A 21,201-nucleotide genomic window follows, 5' to 3' on the forward strand; every position below is an offset into this window, starting at 1 on the left:
ACTTGCTTTTTAAATTTTTGTGCGCTTTATTACTTGCTTGTAAGTTGTATATGCTTAGCATATTTAATTATATACACAAATGCACACATTATAAATATCAGGTAGACTTTGGACTGAATTCGTTATGAAAATTGATGACATTTTATCTTTTTTTTCTTATTAATATTTGATCTCATTATACATGTCGAGCTTAGAAGACATTGTAATCACAACACACCACCGCTTCAGTGGTAAGGTTCATGATCATAAATTGATAAAGAATGAGGATTATCATGCTCGTGAGGATGATCTCTGTTATGTATGCGGCTTACTCCTACATAAATCAGGTGTTGTTTATCATTGTGTTAACTTTTCTAGTGCTGAAAAAGATAATGATTGTGCTCATTTCTTTCTTCACAAAACTTGTGCTTTGTTACCCCTTGAACTCAAGCATTCAGGTCACAAATATCATGTTCTGCTTCTACAGAAACGGCCAACAATACCTGGTTCATGTAATGTATGTGGTATCGAACTGAAATCGTTTGCGTACTATTGTCATATATGTCCGAATGGATATCAGATTTGTGTGGCCTGCGTTTTACCTTTAACTGACACTCATATATCCACTCCTTATCATGCTCACAAGTTAACCTTAGTACCCAGGTTATCAAATTTTCGATGTGATGTCTGCCATTCGGTGGATACTGACTTTTCTTATATGTGCTACACATGTCCGTTCTGGATTCACCTCGGCTGCAGTAAATTACAAGCTGTGCTCGAATGTGAAATTCACCACAAGCATCCTCTTACATTAGCATATTCTCTTCCACAAAATTATCGTTCATTTCCAAAGCCCTGCAGAATATGCAACAAGGAATTGGACCCTACTGACTGGCTCTACTACTGTCTCAGCTGCAGATTCTTTGCCCACACCAAATGTGCTACATCGCCTCCGCCTTACAAGTCAGATTTCCATTTTCCTTTTACAAATTTATTTGTCTGAAATACTTAGATGGTCTTCTTCTAAATGCTATATATCTTGCAGGGAGCCCGACTATCCTTATAGAGATTCTGTGCAAATCCCGGTGCCAGAGCATGACCCGCTGTTGCAGCAATGTATTAAGAAGGAGAGCATTTCATGGTTGGACGATGATACTGTGACACCTCCTCATCATATAAAATGGTTGGAGGATGATGCTGTGACTCCTCCTAGTCATATAAACCACTGGAGCCACAACCATCAACTTTTACTCAAAAACAAAAGTGAACTAAGTAGCCTTGATGAGGAAGGAAAGTCGCCAATCTGTAACGGGTGCACTGATTCTATATTTACTAATGATGATGTATTCTTTGAATGCAGAGAATGTAACTATGTCCTCCACAGACATTGTGCCCAATTTCCAAAAGAGATGATGACTCACAAGAAAGGCTATCCATGCAAGCTCGTGGGAATTCAAGACAGTGTTTATGATCTCTGGTCTTGCGCTTATTGTAGATGTTTAAGAAATGGGACACAAGTGCAAGTTGACATTCCTTGGCACCAAGGTGACAGTGTGAATCTTGACATAGGCTGTGTTGTTTTACCCAGAGAAATCAAACACCAAGCTCATCATCACCTTCTTGTACTAAGAGATGATTTTTTTAACCGATTTAATTGTATTGCTTGCAACAGAAAAACACGGAAGTGTGGCAGTGTGCTTAATTGTTATTCGTATGCGTTGGGTTGTAATTTTTCCTTACATACAAAATGTGCTCTTAAGCCGCTGACAGTGACACATCCATGGGATCCCCACCCCCTTCACTTGATATATTCTCCCGACCAAATAAAAGATCATCCTCATGAATACGAGTGTGAATTTTGCTCCCAAGAGATAGACGCGGACCATTGGTTCTACCATTGTGATGTTTGTGATCTATCCTTTCATTTTGGTGAATGCATGGATCAGTTCCTTCGCTACTCAAAGGTCAAGTTTGGCGCTACAAATATCAAGATTGAGGCTCACCAGCACGGCCTCACCTTTGTTCTAAACAAGAAGAGGTTCCTACCATGTCAGAGATGTGTTGCAGATACGTTCAATCAGCCAGTCCTGCAATGTACACCTTGTAATCCAACATGCTCATCCTGATTTATGCTCGTAATGTCAAGCTGTATTTAGATTGATTATCTGTATTTTTCCAGAATACAAGGCAGTGTAAATAAAAATCCAAACCATCTCTAATATTTGTGATTCTGAACTCTCCTTACTTGGATTTTATTTGTTATCTGATCTCGAAAAAGCTCTGGTTCTTGTTGATAACACAAATCACAGTACTAGCTATTTTGATGAGATGCTTGTTTTAATAAACACAATGTTCCTCATATGTGAATATGACAATTTTACATTTTATATTTGTATACGTTGGACTTACATGACAGACATGGGGCCGTTTGGGTGAGATTAGAATAAATGTTTCTTGCTTAAAATAAAAAAGTGGAGTAAAAGTTACAAACAAATTAAGACTTATAAATGATTAAAGTGTTTGAGAAATAAGTAGAAGTCTTGAAACAAAAGTTAGCATTCCTAACTTTTTATAAGTGTTTTTTGACTTTTTACACAAACGGTACGACTTAAGTGCTTCTAACTTATAAACCAGAAGCTGGGCTTTTAAGCCATACACAAACACCCACATTTTCTTTATGCTAGCCGGACAAATATTTAATATTTTATTTGAGATGAAATATTTGTTTTAATAATCGGGTTATCTTTATCCGTGAATGTTGACCATTTCGCATTTCATTATATCTGTGTTGAAGACGGTTGCTAGCAGATAATTTATACGTTATTTTAAATGCAATAATTGTTTAACAAGATGCCACATATTTCTTTTCAAGTGAACGTTGACAATTTCATATTTTACTTATAATTGTGTCGTATTTCTAGTCGAATGATACACGTTTTCTGCATATGTTATATTTATATGCGTGACATATAATACTTGTCGACCGGGCGTGAAGATAACAGATAAATAATTTTAAAGAAGTAAAATAAAAATTATACTAACAAATTTAATATTACCATTTCTTATACCAGGCATGTCAATGATCTAACTTTGCAGCTAAATCCTTTGTACTTGTTCTAGGTCACATAAATTCCTCTGTGATTGTTTCCAAGTTCTAAACATGTAAGAGCATGAATTGGACTAACATATTAGTACTAATTGATTGGGCCTTGTTTGAAAAAAGGAAAATAAATTAGGTGGTGGGCTTGTGACAATGTTAATAAGGTCGGTGGAGCTCTCTTGGGTAGCCCAAGCCTTATGAAGTTGGTTCTGCTAGTCTGATCACACAGAATTTTAATAAATATTATTATATAAAAAAGTAGTAGATATTAGAACAGTATAGTATATGAATGTGTGATATAATTATGAATAGTTTGACTTGATAAGAATAGAATTGGGTGATTCTTTTTTCTAGTCTGACTTCAGTATTCTTCTATTTCATATTTTTTAGGTAGGCGAACATTATGATGCAATGACATATTCATTTTTAAATAATTGTATATAATTTTTTAAAGTTTGGGCTTTTAAATACTTGGTTAATTAATTATAAAAATATTTCTTTTGAAATGGAATATAAATATTATTTAGAAAGATTATTTTATGTTAATGATAATTTAACTCTTAAGGTGGTACACGTTTTGTGTATATCTTATGCTTAGCTTATGTTAATGATAAATTAACTCAGATCAAATAAAAACTTTTTTAAGTTACAAACTTACAAACTTTTTTTTATTCTTCCATCGTGTTAATCCTTAGTTATATAAAGTATCCATGTTGAAAATTCTTCAAAAAACATCACAATTTTTAAAAATAGCGCATAAATAAATCGCGTTTTCAACACATTTATAACTGGGGTTCAACATCGGGTGTTGAACACTAATTATCATTGTGTTGAATATATCTAAAAAGATGTTTAAACTATACCTCTGGGGTTTGGGTAGGGTCTAGAAACATAAATATTAGTTATATAACATGTTTACCTTAGTTCTTACATTTAAAAATTGGTTTATGTACTTCTCCACCACTATTTTAATAGATGTTCAACAAAATATTTAAGAAAAATGTTGAACTCAAGTTATATATGTGTTGAACAAAAAAAGTTTGTAAGTTTGTAAGTTTGTACCAGAACCCTCCCCTTTAGGGTGATATACATTCTATGTATACTTTATACTTAGCTGTATACATTTTTTATTATACTAGCAGACAAATATACTACTGACAAATATACTATACTGTATTTACACTTGTTTTGATGACATTTGCTGATAATTTCAAATTTACACTATTTTAGTTAAAATATTTATTTTGATAAACCAGAGGTCAATCGCTGATGATTTCACACTTTTTTCAAGTGGCATTCTTTGTATACGTTATATTTAGCTGGCAGCAACTTCACATTTTTTTTTAAATGACATTTTCTGTGTACGTTATATTTAACTGGCAGACATTTTCTGTTATACTAACCGACAAATATATGTTTGCTGGTGAATATGTTTCACATTTACAGACTCTCACATTTTACTTATACCTGTATCATACTAGTATCTGCTAGACTATCGGATGTTGAAGACAGAGGCTTGGAGATATAAAATAATTTTAAAAAACTGAAATATACTGTATTTACACTTGTTTTGATGACATTTGCTGATAATTTCAAATTTACACTATTTTAGTTAAAATATTTATTTTGATAAACCAGATGTCAATCGCTGATGATTTCACACTTTTTTCAAGTGGCATTCTTTGTATACGTTATATTTAGCTAGCAGCAACTTCACATTTTTTTTTAAATGACATTTTCTGTGTACGTTATATTTAACTGTCAGACATTTTCTGTTATACTAACCGACAAATATATGTTTGCTGGTGAATATGTTTCACATTTACAGACTCTCACATTTTACTTATACCTGTATCATACTAGTATCTGCTAGACTATCGGATGTTGAAGACAGAGGCTTGGAGATATAAAATAATTTTAAAAAACTGAAATAAATTTTTTATCATACTAGTATCCGCTAGACTATCGGATGTTGAAGACAGAGGCTTGGGGATATAAAATAATTTTAAAAAACTGAAATAAAAATTTACACCACTTTTGAACCAGTATCATCATTTCTTACTTGATGTATTGAATGATCTGATTAATTTGCAGATGAATCTTTTGTACTTGTTTTTCCTGGTCACATAAATTCCAAGATTTTCTATTCAGCAATTTTATTCTCCGTTGTCTTTGCACTTGAAGACGGTACAATTCAACATTTGTTTATCTTTGCTATTTCTACTCTAATCTCTCTCATGTTTTGGGTGCAATCTTCTGAAATTCAACATGGTTTCTATAAGAAATTGGGCAAGTATAAAGTATATTATATGTGTGATGCTAATTATTTGATTGAGATGTTTTTCCTTCTTGTAGTTAAGTTTTTGGAATATAATCATTTTAATTTCTATGATGCCTATATCTTGAACTTCAAATAATTTAGTTGGCTTATTTAAACTGTAACAACAATCATAAAGTGTACACGAAATAGAGTATCTCATTGAAGAAAACATGTATTTATACTACTCACAATTTCGGACTGCATAGAAGTTATGCAGCTGTGAAGATTTGATTCCACTTCTGCCTATAAATTTTGGTTTTACAGTAGTGCTATGAAATTTGTTTGCACCGGACTCCTGATAAATTGATTCTTGTTGTTGTCTATCCTCACTTGAACTCATTTTGTTCTGCATGCCTCTGACATTTTGGGTAACTGATACTTCGTCTATGATATCGGTAATATATCTTGTTGAGTCCGTCGTCTATGATATCCGTAATATATCTTGTTGAGTCCGGTGTTTAATATGGTATGATTTTCTAGTTACATCATATACAATATACAACAGTAACATTTTCGAGTTACTTGTTAAACATAGACAATCTTTAATGCAATAGGATCTATAATTCTTCCATAAATTATAAGGGTCAGTTGAGCTAGCTATGATCCGGCCAATGAGATTTTCTGGTTTAGGCTGTTATTATGGACTGGTTTGAGTTTTCAAGTTATTAAGATTTTCTATTGTATTGAGGTAACTAAACATGAGAATGAAAGAAACTCAGAGCATGAATTGGACGAACATATTGGTACTAATTGAGTGGGCACTGTTTGAGAACATATTGGTACTAATTGAGTGGGCACTGTTTGAGAAAAGGAAAATAAAGTAGATGGTGGGCTTGTGAAGAGTTAATAAGGTCTGGAGATTTCTGGGCCTCTTGGGCAGCCCAAGCCTTATGAATATGGATATATAAAGTGTGATGTAATTATATCACATAAATAATGCTATAAGTTCGCATAGAATGAGGTTGGGGAATGTTTAGTTATATGTACCAGCCTAAAACCTCATCAAAAAAGATTAATTTCGAATGATATAATTTTGGAAGTTCAAATTATTATATCTATATATTTTTAATAATTTTAAAATAAAATATATTGAAATTTTTAGAACTCTATATCTATATGTTAAAAATAAATATTAAAAAACTAAGTTCAATATATTGTTAGCGGCCTGAATTGAATTTTAAACAAATGAATTATTTTAATATTATATTTAAGTATCTAACCTCTCATATCAATTAAGTTAAAAATTTTATGAGGATCAAAAGATAATCAAAATTAAAATTATGGATACTAAACTACAAACTATACTTATGTTCGGTTATTAAAATTTAGTATTCATAAAAAAATATTGTTATTATATATATCTACATAATTCAATAATTCATACCATTTTTTGTTTATTTTATTTTTGTTAGAATAAAATATTTATTTATTCATGAACTTGCCACATTTTTAATAAAAAAAATGTATAATGATAATGTAGTAGTAGTAGTAGTAGTAGTAGTAATAATAATAATAATAATAATAATAATAATAATAATAATAATAATAATAATAATAATAAAGATTTAGAGTAATTAATAATAAATATTTTTAATATACATAAATTCATCTAATATATATATATATATATATATATATATATACATGACATATATTATCTGTATATTTAAATTATATATTATTATAACTTGTACTATGATATGAATATAGTTATGAATAGTTTGACTCGTTAACAATAAAATTTGGTGATTTTTTTTGTTCTAGTTTGACTTTTGAACTTATGTCATATTTTGTAGGTAGGCGATATTATGATGCAATGACATATTCATTTCAATAATTGTATAATTTTTATTAAAAATTTCGACTTTTACACACTTGATTCAACTAGAAACAACCTTTTTTGTGTATACCTTATGCTTAGCTGTATACATTTTCTATTATACAAACAGACAAATATACTATACGTTACTTGTTTTGATAACCAGATGTCACATTGATGAAAATTTCAAAATTTACAATCAATGTCATTGATAATTTTACATTTTTTAAATGACATATTGTGTATACGTTATATCTAGCTGGCAGCAACTTCACATTTTTTTTCACATTATATTTAGCTGGCAACAACTTCATATTTTTTTTAAGAGACATTTTATATACGTTATATCTAGCTGGCAGACACTTTCTGTTATACTAACGGACAAATATATGTTTACGGGTGAATAACTTTCACATTCACATATTCTCACATTTTACTTATACTGTACTAGTATATGCTAGACTACCTGATGTTGGAGACACCGACTTGGAGACATAAAATAATTTTAAAAGACTAAAACAAAAAAATTTACACCACTTGATCCGGTATCATCATTTCTTATTCAAGGTATGTCTACCATGTTTGCATGCATTTTTTAAATGATTAAAATTATTTGATATATTGAATGATCTGACTTTGCAGCTGAATCCTTTGTACTTGTTTCTCCTGGTCACATAAAATTCAAGATTTAATTTTTTTTCATCAATTTAATTCTCTGTTGTCTTTGTACTTGAAGAGGGTACAGTGCAAGCATTTCTACTCTAATCTCTCTCCTGTTTTGGGTGCAATCTGAATTATCTTCTGAAATTCAAGCATGGTTTCTATAAGAAATTGGGCAAGTATAAAGTATATTATATGTAACATCCCTATTATATGTGTGATTCTAATTATCCCTAAACTGTATTTGATTGAGATGTTTTTCCATCTTTTAGTTAAGTTATGTGAAAATAGTCATTTTAATTTCTAAGATGCCTAAATCTTGAACTTCAAATATTTTAGTTGGCTTATTTTAACTATAACAACAATCATAGAGTATACGCGAAATAGTGCCAGGTATATTGAATTTCGCTATTTCGGACTTCAATCAGGTTAAATAGAATTTCTTATTGAAGTGTAAAACATTTATTTGTACTAAACTCGGCATTGTTGTTTTGATCACCATTTCGGACTGCACAGAATTTATGCAGTGGGGTTTATTCAGTGAAGATTCGAATCCACTTCTGCCTATAAATATTGGTTCTACAGTAGTGCAATGAGATTTGTTTGCACCGGATTCCAGATAAATTGATTCTTGCTGTTGTCTATCGTTACTTAAGCTCATTTTGTTCTGCATTCCTTTGACATTTTAGGTAACTGATATATGATATCAGTAATATATTTTGCTGAGTCCGGTGTCTAATATGGTATGATTTTTTGGTTACATTCTGAACATTATACAACAGTAACATTTCCGAGTTACTTGCTAAACATAGACAATTTTTAATGCAGTAGGATCTATAATTCGTCCATATAGTTATAAGGGTCAGGTGATCTAGCTATGATCTAGCTTAAGTCAATAATATGTTTGTGACAATACTCAATTGACGCATAGTTACTAATGCAATTGGTTGCATTTATAATCTCTTTAAAGAAATCGCTTCTTTGATCTGTAGTTCCTTTAGAAATTCCCTTTAATTAACTGTTGAAGATATATGCTGTTATTATAGACTGGTTTGAATTCTAGCAATGCACATTATATATATATTTTTTTATTTATGTTAATTTTTGCAGCTTTATTGGGCTACTAAGATGCAGACCTGTGACCGCATTGAGCCTCCTACTCCTGATGGAGTTCTAATGCAATACCAGTATTTCTCGGACATCATGATCTCCTTTGCATATATCTTCATTACCTTGGAACTTCTTTATTTTGCCAACAGATCGAAAATCTCCTCATATACGCGGGTCTTATTGTTGTTTGGTGCATTCATCCTTCTCTGTGGAGCAACTCACTTTATAAATCTGTGGACAGTGTCAAATCACTCTAAAACTGTTGCCAAATTGATGGCAGTAACAAAGTTTTCTACTGCTGTTGTATCATCTGTAACAGCTATAATGCTCGTTCACATTATTCCTGACTTGCTAAGTCTGAAGAGACATGAAGTGATTCTTAAGCGTAAGGCTGAAGAGCTTGACAAAGAAAAATGCCTAATTATAAGAGACAAAGAATCTGCACGACATGTTAGAATGCTGACTCGTAGAATTAGAAGTACTCTGGACAAACATACTATTTTGGAAACTGCTCTTACTGAGCTAGGCAGGATTTTAGATCTTGTGGAATGTGCACTATGGATGCCATCACGAAGAAATCTAAGTATGGAACTTACTCACTCCTTGAGCAGTCTGATGTGCTTTGGCTACTGTGTGCCAATTCATGTCCCTGCAGTCACTGAAATATTTAATAGTGCTAAAGCAATGAGGATTCCACATACAAGCCCGCTGGCAAAGATCAGATGTGATGTGAGAACTGATTATCCGCCAGAGATTGTTGCTGTTCGGGTACCACTTCTAAAACATTCAGAATATGAATTTTATGATGGCCCTGAATTCAATGCAAACCTTTATGCCATTATGGTTTTAATTCTTCCTCTGGATGGCTTAAGAAGATGGCACAGACATGAATTAGAACTGGTCGAAGTGGCTGCTGATCAGGTCAGTGGTAATTCTTCCTATTTGATTCCACACGTTCCATGTTATATGTTTATTATCACAACAATTTGATAAATATACTTTTACTTGACAGAGCTATTCGGAATTCTTGTACTAAAGCTTCAATTTTAATTACTAATTTGTTAATATAATGTACATACCTTTACTGGTTAAGATTTATTTCTGTCACATTTATGCTCTTTAAGTTTGCTTAATAGAATCCTGACATGTCCTTGAAAAACTGAAATTGGAAAAGAAAAAAGTTTAATCTTGTTTGTTACATTTCTCAATTAACACTACGTGAAAGCCAACCTCAGACATTTGGTAAAAAGTGATCTGTTGCTAAATAGACATACACTTGCCTTTTCTGGTGACAGCGCAACCCAAGGGTAAAGATGTAAAAAAATTGCTGAATCATTATCAACATTACATCAAACTATACTTGACAGTAAACTTTTGAGAGTGTGGAAATTAGGCTTATGATCTGAGACAGCACTCCAATGGAGAATATGTTTCAATGAATGCCTTGACGGGAGGAGGGAGGAGATAGGTTCTAGTTACCTTTGTAAGGTCATAGAAAGGTTGAATTGCAGTCAGCAGAGATGCGGAAATTGTTGAGGCAGAGAAGGAGAAATTAAACTTTAAATATTCTTGAAGATGCCTTAATGTGGAATATAGAATTGTCATGAATTGTCTTTTCCTGTGCTTATTATACTGACTACCCGGTACAGGTCGCTGTTGCTCTTTCTCATGCTGAAATCCTGGAAGCTTCAATGCGAGCTGGTAACCAGCTCATGGAGCAAAATCTTGCACTGGAGTCAGCTCGGCAAGAAGCTGAACTAGAAATCCATGCTCGCACATATTTCCTGACTGTTACAAAGCATGAAATGATGACGCCTATGCATGCAGTGATTATCTTATCTTCCCTACTTCTGGAAACAGAATTAACTCCAGAGCAAAGATTCTTAATGGAGGCTATTCAAAAGAATTGCAACCTCCTTTCGGTACTAGTAGATGATGTTCTAGATCTTTCTAGGCTGAATGATGGTAGTCTGGAATTGGATACAAATATCTTCAGTGTTCATGATTTGTTCGTAGAGGTAATACCTAAAGCTCAAAGTTTACATGTGCTTATTATGTTTAGTAGACTGAAAGACTCATTAGAAATTCATTATAGTTTTTTTGTTTCTCTCTAAATGCAGGGAATGGATTTTATTAAACCAATAGCTTCTGCAAAGAAGTTATCAGTTGAACTGAATTTGGACAACGATTTACCAGTTAATGCTATTGGTGATAGGAATCGTCTCTTCCATGTCATTTTACACATCGTAGGAAATGCTGTCAAGTTCACAAAGGAAGGTCAAGTTTCTCTAGAGGCTTCGGTTGCAACACCAGAGTATTTGGAACTCTGCAGGACTCGTGAATTTTGCCCTTTGCAAAGTGACAGCCACTTCTATTTACTAGTGCAGGTTGACAATTAATCCTCGTTATACAACGTTGCCTGCGTTCCCACAGAGACTCACCCTTTTCCCTCTTAATTTCCCTTTCTGCAGGTCAAAGATTCTGGGCAAGGTATCGCCTCTCAAGACCTTAACCGTGTGTTCTCAAAGTTTTTAGAGTCCCAGAGGGCTTTACCTCATGACAGAGGTCACCCTGGTCTTGGACTTGCCATCTGCAAACGGTATGAGTTTAATTACATTGTTGGTCTTTAATTGAGTTGTATATATTGACTGAAGTTGCTATCATAATTAAGCAAGTCCTCTCTCATATAAAGTACTGGGGTTTCAGATTTGTTAAGCTGATGGGAGGTCACATTTGGATAAAGAGTGAAGGTCTCGGGAAGGGCACCACAGTTACATTTATTGTGAGGCTTGGAGTCTGAATGTCCAACTGGCTCAACAAGAAATGTTGCTAGCAACTATGTTATTGGGTAAAGCCTTCTGCGATAATATGGCTACATAGCAATGTCAGTTCATATGCAGACATGTCTGTTAAGTTATTGTTAGTTTTTTTCTTTCTCAGACTTGATAGTTTGCATTTAATTTCATTAGGAGAACTTGATACTGTATGCTAAGTTTGTGTGATCAAATAACTAGGTTCTGTCGCTAATTTAGAAGTTTTTATAAGTCGATATGCCCGTAGCTTCCAATGTAGATAAGAAGAAAACGCATCAAAATAGCACAAACTGAAATACAATAAATCAAATCTCCAGTTGAATAACAAGGTTATTATTCTTACATCTAAATATATAAGCAAAAGGGGAAAACAATAGCATAAAAACACTCTAGTGAAGGCATCCAGGAGACAGATTCCTCGACAGTTTCATATTTGAACCTTTTACTTCTTTAATTTCTTCGACGGCCTGTGCAGAGGAAAATGGTTTTAGTCACAATACCTGAATAGCTACTGAGCCTGAGATATATATACTTGAATACTTACTGAGCCTGAGATGGAGCGGCTGCTGCTGCTGGGGCTTGCGGTGCTTTCTCCCCAGGGCCCTGTCAAAATTAGCATAATCACATATTTAAGAACTGTTTCTAAAACTTGAAAGCACTTGACTGGCAAGCTTCGTCTAAGATATACCTGAGCCAATCGTTCATCCCTCCGAGCAATCTTTCTCTCCCTGCTTGCCTTGTTCTTTGCTCTCTTAGCCTCGAGCTGGTCAGCAATAGTCTTCTCCCGAGCCTTCTCAGCCTTACTTTTGTGGATGCTCTCCATCAGCACACGCTTATTTTTGTAGACATTACCCTTAACCTTCATGTACATGTCATGATACATATGGCAGTCTATTTTCTTCGCTTCCCTGTACTTGCGTAGCAGACGCCTCAGCACTCTCATCCTCCTCATCCACAAGACTTTTGTCGGCAACCTAGCCTCTCTTGTTCCTCTGCGCTTACCTGTACACAGTAGCTAAGCCATAATAGTCCATTCGATAGGCAGAACAGATTTAACTTAAGCTAAAACCACCAGATGCAGAGTGCATTTTTACTCATTTCTACAGACTACACAGAAACCTCATCTGAAACAGACAGCATACCATATCCAGCATGACGGCCCTTGCTCTTAGCCTCCTTCATTCTACGCGCCCGAGATCGCGAATGGATCTTCGTTGGCTTCCTGATAATGAAGCCATCCTTCACTAACTTCCTGATGTTCTGGCCTGCAATTTCATCAGAAAAAACCATAGAAATCAAATGATCAACTGTACACTGTACAAATTTGTATGATATCTAATTTTTCATCTGTTACACCACTTTCTATCAAGACAGTTGTTCCACAACATACTAATGATAGTAGCATACGTCCGGCGGGAAAAAAATGCTGCATGTGAAAGACCTTCACAAAGAAGTAATTTTTCGCTGAATTATGATACTATAGCATCCCTAATTCCCTGTACAATTTTTTAAACTACAAATTTTATAAAATCTTATTATTCATCTGTTACACCACTTTCTATCAAGGCAGTAGTACAAGTCCGGTGGAAAGAAAAACACGGGACCTGAAAAATCTTAAAAGAGATAATTTTTCGCTGAATGATACGGTAGCATCCTCATATATACATCAAAAATTTAGAACTAAATTGTCCCGCGCATTTTTTCCTAAAACATATGTTACCAATATGCGTATTTCAGGAATCCGGACCTTTCTATCAAACACACACTATAAAGTCTAACAAAATCTAGATTCAAAAGCATTCATGTATAATGCATCTAATAACAGTAAAAAAATCGCAGTTAAACCTCTATAAAGTAATACTATTTAGATCCGAATTTTTTTATAAATGTTACAAGTATATCAGCACAAGAAACTATTAAATTATCGAATATTAATTAATCATGCACGTATATAAACAAGAAGCGAGGAACGAAATTTACGAGAATTAGCCATGGAGATCTCATTGGATTCATTAGGATCGAGCCAGACTTTGCCTTGTCCACATTTGAGAACACTTGAAGCTAAACGCTTCTGTAGCTTCACTGACACCATTTTTGTTGTTTGATCTCTCTAGCTTTTAGTTTCTGAACAAATAACAAGTGCATGCAACTGCGATTTATATGTAGGGTTTTTTTGCAAGGTTGTGTTTTTATTTGGGCCTAGAAGCCCAAACTCTATGCTTGGGCAATACGTATGGAGATAAAAAAGCGATAATATTGTTGAATAATAAATTTCGATTATGTGAAATGTGATGGGATCAAAGTCAGAACTTGGGCTCCAAGAAAATTTAGTGGTCAATTTGATGACAATAGTGGGCTACGAAAATTATTTACTCCCTCCGTCCCGGTCAATAGTATACATTGGGGGACGGGAGCGCGGCACGGACTTTAATGCTTCAATGTAGTATAGTTCTGTAAATTATTTTTATACAAAAAAAGAAAATCTTAAAAATAAGTTGTAGAACTATGTTTTATAAAAGCCTTAAAAAGCGTGTCGAGCAGTGAAAAAGAAACGTATACAATTGACTGGGACAGTAGCAGCACTAGAACCGCTGCTACGAAAATGTAAAGATTCGTAGGCGCGTAAATAGGAGCGATTCCTTGTTTGGGTCTAAAATTCATGGTTCTTCCATTATTTTACTTTATGAAAAAAGGAAAATAGTATGATTGAGGTTATTTTATGCATGCGGGGTTACATTAAAAAACCCTTTTTCCTTTAGCGAATAATACTAATCATTTTACTAGTCGGGTTCTTTTGACTTCGCCCCTCTACTTTAATTTTTCTAAAATGAACGATTAACCGCGTGTTTGAGAACTAAGATTTTGGATTTGAAATTTCGGATTTGATCAAATAATTTGTTTGGGAACTCGGATTTAGATTTGATTTGAAATTCACGCATTCAAATGTTAGTATAAATCTGAGAATTTGAAATGACAACTCAAATCCTGTCATTTGTAATCCATCATTTGAAATGAAATGCATGTTTCCAAACAACCCCTAAACAGTTTATTTGATCAAATCCAATATTTCAAATGAAATTCAGATTCTCAAACAAGCTATTAAAATATTTCTGAAGTATGATGATTGAAAACAATTATTAATTTATATATCTACGAGTCCTTGAAATTTTTTATTGATATTAGTAGTTATCGGACACACCGACTTCGTATAGTTGGTTCGATTTTCGATTTCAAACTCGTACAATTTAACTCAATTCGATTCAATTCAATTTCGATTTAGTTTTGCTGACCTTGACAGAGCATAAGATAAAAAGCATTTTAGAAAAGGTGTATTCAATTTCTAATAAACAGTTTCAAAATGCCAATTTTGCTAACAGTGAAGCCGACCTTGCCTACTTTGATTATGCAAGAATCCATTTCAGAGTTCGGGTGAGTTTATAACTTATGATTTATGATTTTAAGTTTATAAAAAATGATTTAAATTTTGGGCCAACATGCCATTTTCTTGCTTTTCATATTCTTTCCTGTCCTCCCAGCTAAGTATTAAAAGATAAATATAATTGTTTTTCTTAACAATGATTTAAAAATCAGTATTTAATTTATATTAATAATCAATTAATTTGAACAAATTATTAATTAGTTTGAATTAATCTCAATTAATTATGGATGAGTACTAATCTCGATCCTCAATTTTTTTTAATTTTGATTTAGACTAAAAATTGTATGTCCAATATTAACAAATAACGATGATGAAAATCTTAAAAAAAATAATAATGTAATTATGTGTTCAGTCCATGATTCTAAAATCCTCTTCAGCTGCAAGGTGCCACTCCGATTCAATTTTTATAATCTGATTAACCATTATAAATTCTTCTTAAATATTATTATATAGTAAATTTAATTAATATATTAAATATTATTATAATGTTATAATATAGCCGATTATAGTACCCAGATGATTAATGCCACTTCCTGATTTTAAAAAAAACGAAGACTATAAGTTATATGACAAAATTAACGAGTATAATAGCAAATAATTGGTTCTCAATTTTGTACCTAGTACAAAATCCTAAATTTCTCTCAACTTGAAGTACCAGCTGTCTCTTTTATCTGAGGGGCTTTCATCGGCTTTCACCGGTGGAAAACCTCAATCTTGTCTTCTTTTAATCTCTTGTTTTCTTCAATAAGTTCCCAATTTATTTGGGTTTTGTTTGGTCTCTCCTTCCGTGAGAGTTTGGTTTTTGTTTGGGTTTTGTGTGTTCATCATGTTCGGGATTACAGATCTGCGGGGTTTTCCGTGATGCTGATTCAGTGATAAAAGTTCGTGTGGTGATACATTTATGGTCGATTGCTCAAAACAATATTGGGAGTATTACAGCATGTACATATCTCTTCAAAAATTCGCTTGGTTGACTACCGAAGAAGGAAGGATTCAACGGCGATATGATTCTACGTTTGTTCAATTTCGATTATATCTATAGATGCCGTATGACTTTTCATTATTGAATTATTTTTTTTTTTTAAAAAAAAGGGATAATAGCAAATAATTTCTTTAAACGTCCCCTTTTTTTTGAATAAATTTAAAACGTCCCTTAATCAAAGAAAGATCCACCGTAGTAATGTCAGGAATGATAAATGTAATTCCTGCGCAACAAAAAATTCTAGAACTAAATCTTCAGCATTTAGTTTTCCAAGATCCTAAACCCCACACTGCCTCGGGAATCACGAAAAAAATTATCCCACCTCACCTGGAACGAAATATCCTTACTTTCATCCTACTCCATGGGAAAAAATCAAGAGAACACGAAAAAGAAAAACATGTCCATTAAAATTGTGACAAGCGGAGGAGGGCTTGCCGGGATCATCTTGTTAGGTGGTGCATTGGTCACGGCTGCTCTTGTTTCGACATTTGCATATAAAAGAATACAAAAATCGAAGAAAGGTGACGATGATAATTGTTTGATTAAGTGTTCTAAGGGTGGTCTTTCTTTTCTTGTTCGAGATTGTTTGTCACCTCAGCTCACTCGTGATCTTCGGCCCAGGTTCGAGACTCGGATATGTGTGTGTTGAATTTTCGAGCCCTTGTATAAGTTTTTTTTAACAATGTTTGGTTTTATTTTTCGTGTTTTGGTTGTTGCAGCAATGGAACAGAAGATGATTATGTGTCCAGGGAGAGTATGGTCTTGGTAACTTCTGAATTTTTGTTGCGTCATGTTTTTAATTCGTAGGTTTGTTGAATAATCTGTTAGAGTCTTGAGGTGTTAGGAGAATGATCGTGTAAGATGTGTCTGACAGTCTATATATGGGATTAAAGAGAAAATCACTAGGAGTAGCATCAAATTAAATATTTTATACTTGTTGGGTTAGAAGAGGGGTGTTATCATCTAATTTACATACTTTTCCGAAACTCGAGGGGTTAAGGGAGGCTTAACATGTGCTTATGTACCACGGATATTCAATTGAGATTTTAAAGGATTTTTTTTTTCGTTTATGAAATCCGGGTGTATTTAAGTCGGATTTTAAAAAATGTATCAAAATTAAGCAATGGCAGATAAGGGTCATCATAACATTAGTGTGCTGAATTATGAAACTCCAATTTTATGTTACATATGCAGGATGATACTAAACAAGTTAATGGTGATAAAGATGAAGACATTGATATTCTGGAAAAAGGAAGGGAAAGTCCTTTGTGTGATGAATCTGTTACCATTATGGAGGACTTCCCGGTTCAATTTGCTGATACTTCACTGCTTCAGAAGCCAGAGAAGTTGAAGAAATATGATCGATTTGAAAAAAATTCAGAATTAAAAGCTGATGAGAAAATTCTGATGGCTAATTCTGACCAGGTGGGTGTGGTATGTAATGGGATCAAAAAGAATTTTGACGGAAATAATAAAATGGATGATCTAGTTGAAGTAGTTTTTAAAGAGCATATGCCTGCGGAAAAATGTAGTGAAAACAGTGAGGTTATAATTGAAAGAGAGGAGGTACTTGTTAAGGTACCTCAGTCTGAGCAACTAGGAATTGATTATGACTATCAAAAGCGCGGAGATGAATGTGATGGAATTCTTGTGGAGGAAAGGGAAGAATTGGTTGAAGCAGCTGTCGTAAATAAGATCATCAGAGCAGATAACAATCCATATCAGGGAGGGAATGAATGTGATGCTGATGTGGGGATTACAATTGAGAAAGGTGAAGAATTGGTAGGAGGTGTTGCTGCAAATGGGATTCAATTGAGTGAAAAATTAGATAGAGATCAAGGTATTCTTTGCGCTGATGGTGAAATAATTCAAAGAAATGAGGATGGAACTTGTGATATAAACAAGACTAGCTTGTTGCTAGTGACGGACAGTTCATCATTACTCAAACCTGCAAGTGCTGACCTCGTTGAAGAGACGTTAGTCATTGAAGATACGAAGATATTGGAAGGGGATGAAGCAGATAAGATTTCAGTTCAGGAAGATAGTATCAAAGTTGAAGACAGGGTAGAAACGCAATTTGTTGAGCCGAATGAAGACTGCAAGATTGACAGAGAAACTACCAATGATAAATGGGAGGGTGCAGATGAGATTGGAAATGACCAACAAATGCAACAATGTGAGGAATTCCAAATCAACGAGGCTACGAAGTATAGTTCTGATAAGTCTTCACCTGAGATGAATTCATTTCAATGTGATGGTCTTGGAGTGCAAGAATTCTCCTTCCCACTGCTTGACAGCCCTCCCTATTGCAACTTTGGAAATTTGATCAAGGATGTCTATTCACAAAAAGCCCTACATGTGGAAGATTTCAACACGATGGAAAAGGATAAATCAGCTAATGAGGTTTTTTCTTATCAGACTATGGTAGAAAGAAATCCCCAATCAACTAATAATGATGAAATGAAGAGCTTTAATGATGGCGGTGAGAATGATGTTGCAAAAGGTGAAGAAATACTCCTGACAGGTCTTGTGGATATCGGTGATGGCAGAAAAAATGACGCGGAAGCACTTGAGATAATAGGAACAGAAGACTCTGAATTAGGAAACAATCAGCAACCACCTTTAAAAGAAGATAACAATTACAATGATAATGTTAACGAAGAAGAAGTCAGTGACAGCAGCGAAGAGGAGGAAACTAGTGACAGTGACTGTGATGAGGAGGACACTGGTGACGAAGATGAGGACATTTCAGAAACATCAAGGGGCTCCTCTCTGGCCTCTAACGCGGAGGCTATCTGGCCAGTGGAGTCAGTGCAGGAACTTTCACGGAAGATTAAACCTATACAGGATAACCACAATTTTATGGAAACTGAAAGGGAAGACGGTCATTCCAACTTCAACAAACATAATCTAGAAGAACCTGAAAAAAATTTAAAAAAGGAATTTAGCGACAAGTTCACAGAAGAGATCACAACACGGAGACAGGCAACAATGTTTTGGTTTTTGTCATTACTGGTACCTTTTTTACTCCTACTCTGGCTTCTCTCATCTCAGCTAAGCTCCCCCGATTCATCTTGTTGTCATATGCAGTGAATACTTCTTCAGTTTCCATTAGCTTCGAGGCAAATGAGCTATGATATATGTCTGACAGTTTGAGCTGAGTCCATAAAACAACCATTCTTATCTATAAATATTATTGCTGCCTTAAGTGTTGCAAGCAAACATTCAACATTGTTTGATCAGATTATGTTTTACTTTCAGGCTCTATAGTTGCAGAGTTAATACTTATATAATCGGATGATTATTTAGATGTTACGTAAGATATATATCGTAATGAAACCGGTCCCCAACCACCGTCGAATAAGAATCAGTTTCCATCCAACGAATCGCAACCATCAATAAATTTCATCGCGGCGTACTTAAATCTCAACGGTTAGTTTTCCAGAATAATGGTTCAGATTGTTGGCTGTGTTTCATAATTTGCGGTGGATCTACCGTGTAAAGACTGATCACGTGATCCTATTCCTGACATATACATATGAACTGTCTTGTTTCTACCATAAATTCTGAAAATCCAACTTAAATTCCTCGTTAAAAAATTCTGTTCTGTTTAAGCATTTTTGTCTTCTGCAACAGGATCATTTCCCTCAACTTAAAAAGATCATAGGATTCTATGACATCAAAACTGGACTATCAGCCTTTTGGCTGAGCATAATTTGTGATAAGTTGGAGCTCGGCCGATTTATTATTAATGAGTTATGGGTTATTAAAAATGTAATAATAAAAATAAAAATGCTTATTGAATGACTCATCACTTATGATCAACTTTTATCAAAAAATAATTTTAAAAATTAAATCATTGAAAAAAGTATCTCAAACTAATTTCTCGCTTTTAAGGTTTTGACTTATTCATGACTTTAAGTCTATATCTACTTATTACACGAATTGAAATTTTTCAGCTTGAAATTATAAACAGTTTTAAGCCCCGGGATAAACCCGGAGGGAGACAACCAGGCTCAATATGTGCAATGCGACAAAACGCTTCTAGGCTCACAACATCACACTCTTACTCGAGTTTCAATCATTTGATCTCTAAGTGGAAGAACACAAGACTTTGTGATGCATGTTTAACTTGTTATGATCAGTGGCGGAGCCAGACAAAATATTCAAGGGGGCACTTTTAATTTTTCGATTATTCTCAAAATATGTTACTTAATTAGTTTTACAAATCCGAACAGCAACTACTACAAACTGGAACAAATAGCCTTCAAATCTTATTTAAAAACCAACCTACTACCACAACTGATTTAAACATACAAATCCAAGAGAAGCATGACCATGCTGAAACTACTGCTAGAACTGAAATAGACTGAAGTTGAGATGATTTCATGAAGAGATTTAATAATTTATCCGGGACACAAATGACAAAACACACGAAAATATACGAGTATTACTAATATGTGGGGCCCACAAAGGGAAACCTGTGGGGGCACGTGTCCCCCAAGGCCCCAGTGTGGCACCGCCACTTATGATCAACGGTCATTTGATACGGTCCCCTCAGGCCTCAACGGTAGTCTAAATTAGTCACAAACGTTTAAGTTTAACTTCACATGTTTTGTAACTATCTCACGGCTACTTTTTCTCAGATCTTTGTCTGCTACTAGCTCAGTTTAACACTTTGCAACAGTACTCGACCAAATCCTTAGAGCATCTCCGAAAGGGGGTGATACATCTATTTGGCATGACACTCTTAGTTTCCACCTTAACAGAGTTCTAAGGTCTATTTGGCATTAACAGAGTTCTAAGGTCTATTTGGCATGACACTCTTAGTTTCCGCCTTAATAGAGTTCCAATGTCTATTTAGCATGACACTCTTAGTTTGAGTGAGTTTAATATAAGTGATTTTTGTTTAAGGTAAAAAAGCGAAATAGAAGTCAGAAGCAATTTAAGACTTATAAGTGATTAAAATGTTTGAGAAA

At 34.0% G+C, this 21,201-nt stretch overlaps 4 protein-coding genes across 5 annotated transcripts; 3 read left to right on the forward strand and 1 right to left on the reverse strand.

Moving 5' to 3' along the window:
* The first annotated feature begins 67 nt into the window (after positions 1 to 67).
* On the forward strand, positions 68 to 2,238 carry LOC108211672 (uncharacterized). 2 transcript variants are annotated; one of them, XM_017383334.2, is made up of 3 exons: positions 68 to 942; positions 1,025 to 1,524; positions 1,652 to 2,229. In XM_017383334.2, exons 1-3 carry the CDS (start codon positions 182 to 184, stop codon positions 1,744 to 1,746), a joined length of 1,356 nt encoding a protein of 451 aa, XP_017238823.1. In that variant the 5' UTR covers positions 68 to 181; the 3' UTR covers positions 1,747 to 2,229. The 2 variants fall into 2 exon arrangements, with proteins under 2 accessions (XP_017238823.1, XP_017238821.1); XM_017383332.2 differs by having other exon boundaries at positions 1,025 to 2,238.
* Positions 2,239 to 8,945: 6,707 nt separating this feature from the next.
* LOC108213770 (probable ethylene response sensor 1) lies at positions 8,946 to 11,898 on the forward strand. The gene is made up of 5 exons (XM_017385560.2): positions 8,946 to 9,909; positions 10,638 to 11,006; positions 11,109 to 11,375; positions 11,460 to 11,587; positions 11,695 to 11,898. The coding sequence occupies exons 1-5, from the start codon at positions 9,007 to 9,009 to the stop codon at positions 11,786 to 11,788; spliced, it is 1,761 nt and encodes a 586-aa protein (XP_017241049.1). The 5' UTR covers positions 8,946 to 9,006; the 3' UTR covers positions 11,789 to 11,898.
* A 199-nt stretch (positions 11,899 to 12,097) lies between these two features.
* On the reverse strand, positions 12,098 to 13,962 carry LOC108214652 (large ribosomal subunit protein eL19x). Its single transcript, XM_017386777.2, has 5 exons — positions 13,782 to 13,962; positions 12,944 to 13,066; positions 12,490 to 12,803; positions 12,346 to 12,404; positions 12,098 to 12,268 (listed from the first exon to the last, which is right to left on the reverse strand). Exons 1-5 carry the CDS (start codon positions 13,891 to 13,893, stop codon positions 12,244 to 12,246), a joined length of 633 nt encoding a protein of 210 aa, XP_017242266.1. The 5' UTR covers positions 13,894 to 13,962; the 3' UTR covers positions 12,098 to 12,243.
* A 2,498-nt stretch (positions 13,963 to 16,460) lies between these two features.
* Positions 16,461 to 19,767, forward strand: LOC108214650 (uncharacterized). Its single transcript, XM_017386775.2, has 3 exons — positions 16,461 to 16,843; positions 16,942 to 16,987; positions 17,417 to 19,767. The coding sequence occupies exons 1-3, from the start codon at positions 16,584 to 16,586 to the stop codon at positions 19,313 to 19,315; spliced, it is 2,205 nt and encodes a 734-aa protein (XP_017242264.1). The 5' UTR covers positions 16,461 to 16,583; the 3' UTR covers positions 19,316 to 19,767.
* Positions 19,768 to 21,201: the final 1,434 nt, after the last annotated feature.

The sequence above is a fragment of the Daucus carota genome, chromosome 3 (genome assembly GCF_001625215.2).
Source record: "Daucus carota subsp. sativus chromosome 3, DH1 v3.0, whole genome shotgun sequence".
Taxonomy (NCBI): domain Eukaryota; kingdom Viridiplantae; phylum Streptophyta; class Magnoliopsida; order Apiales; family Apiaceae; genus Daucus; species Daucus carota.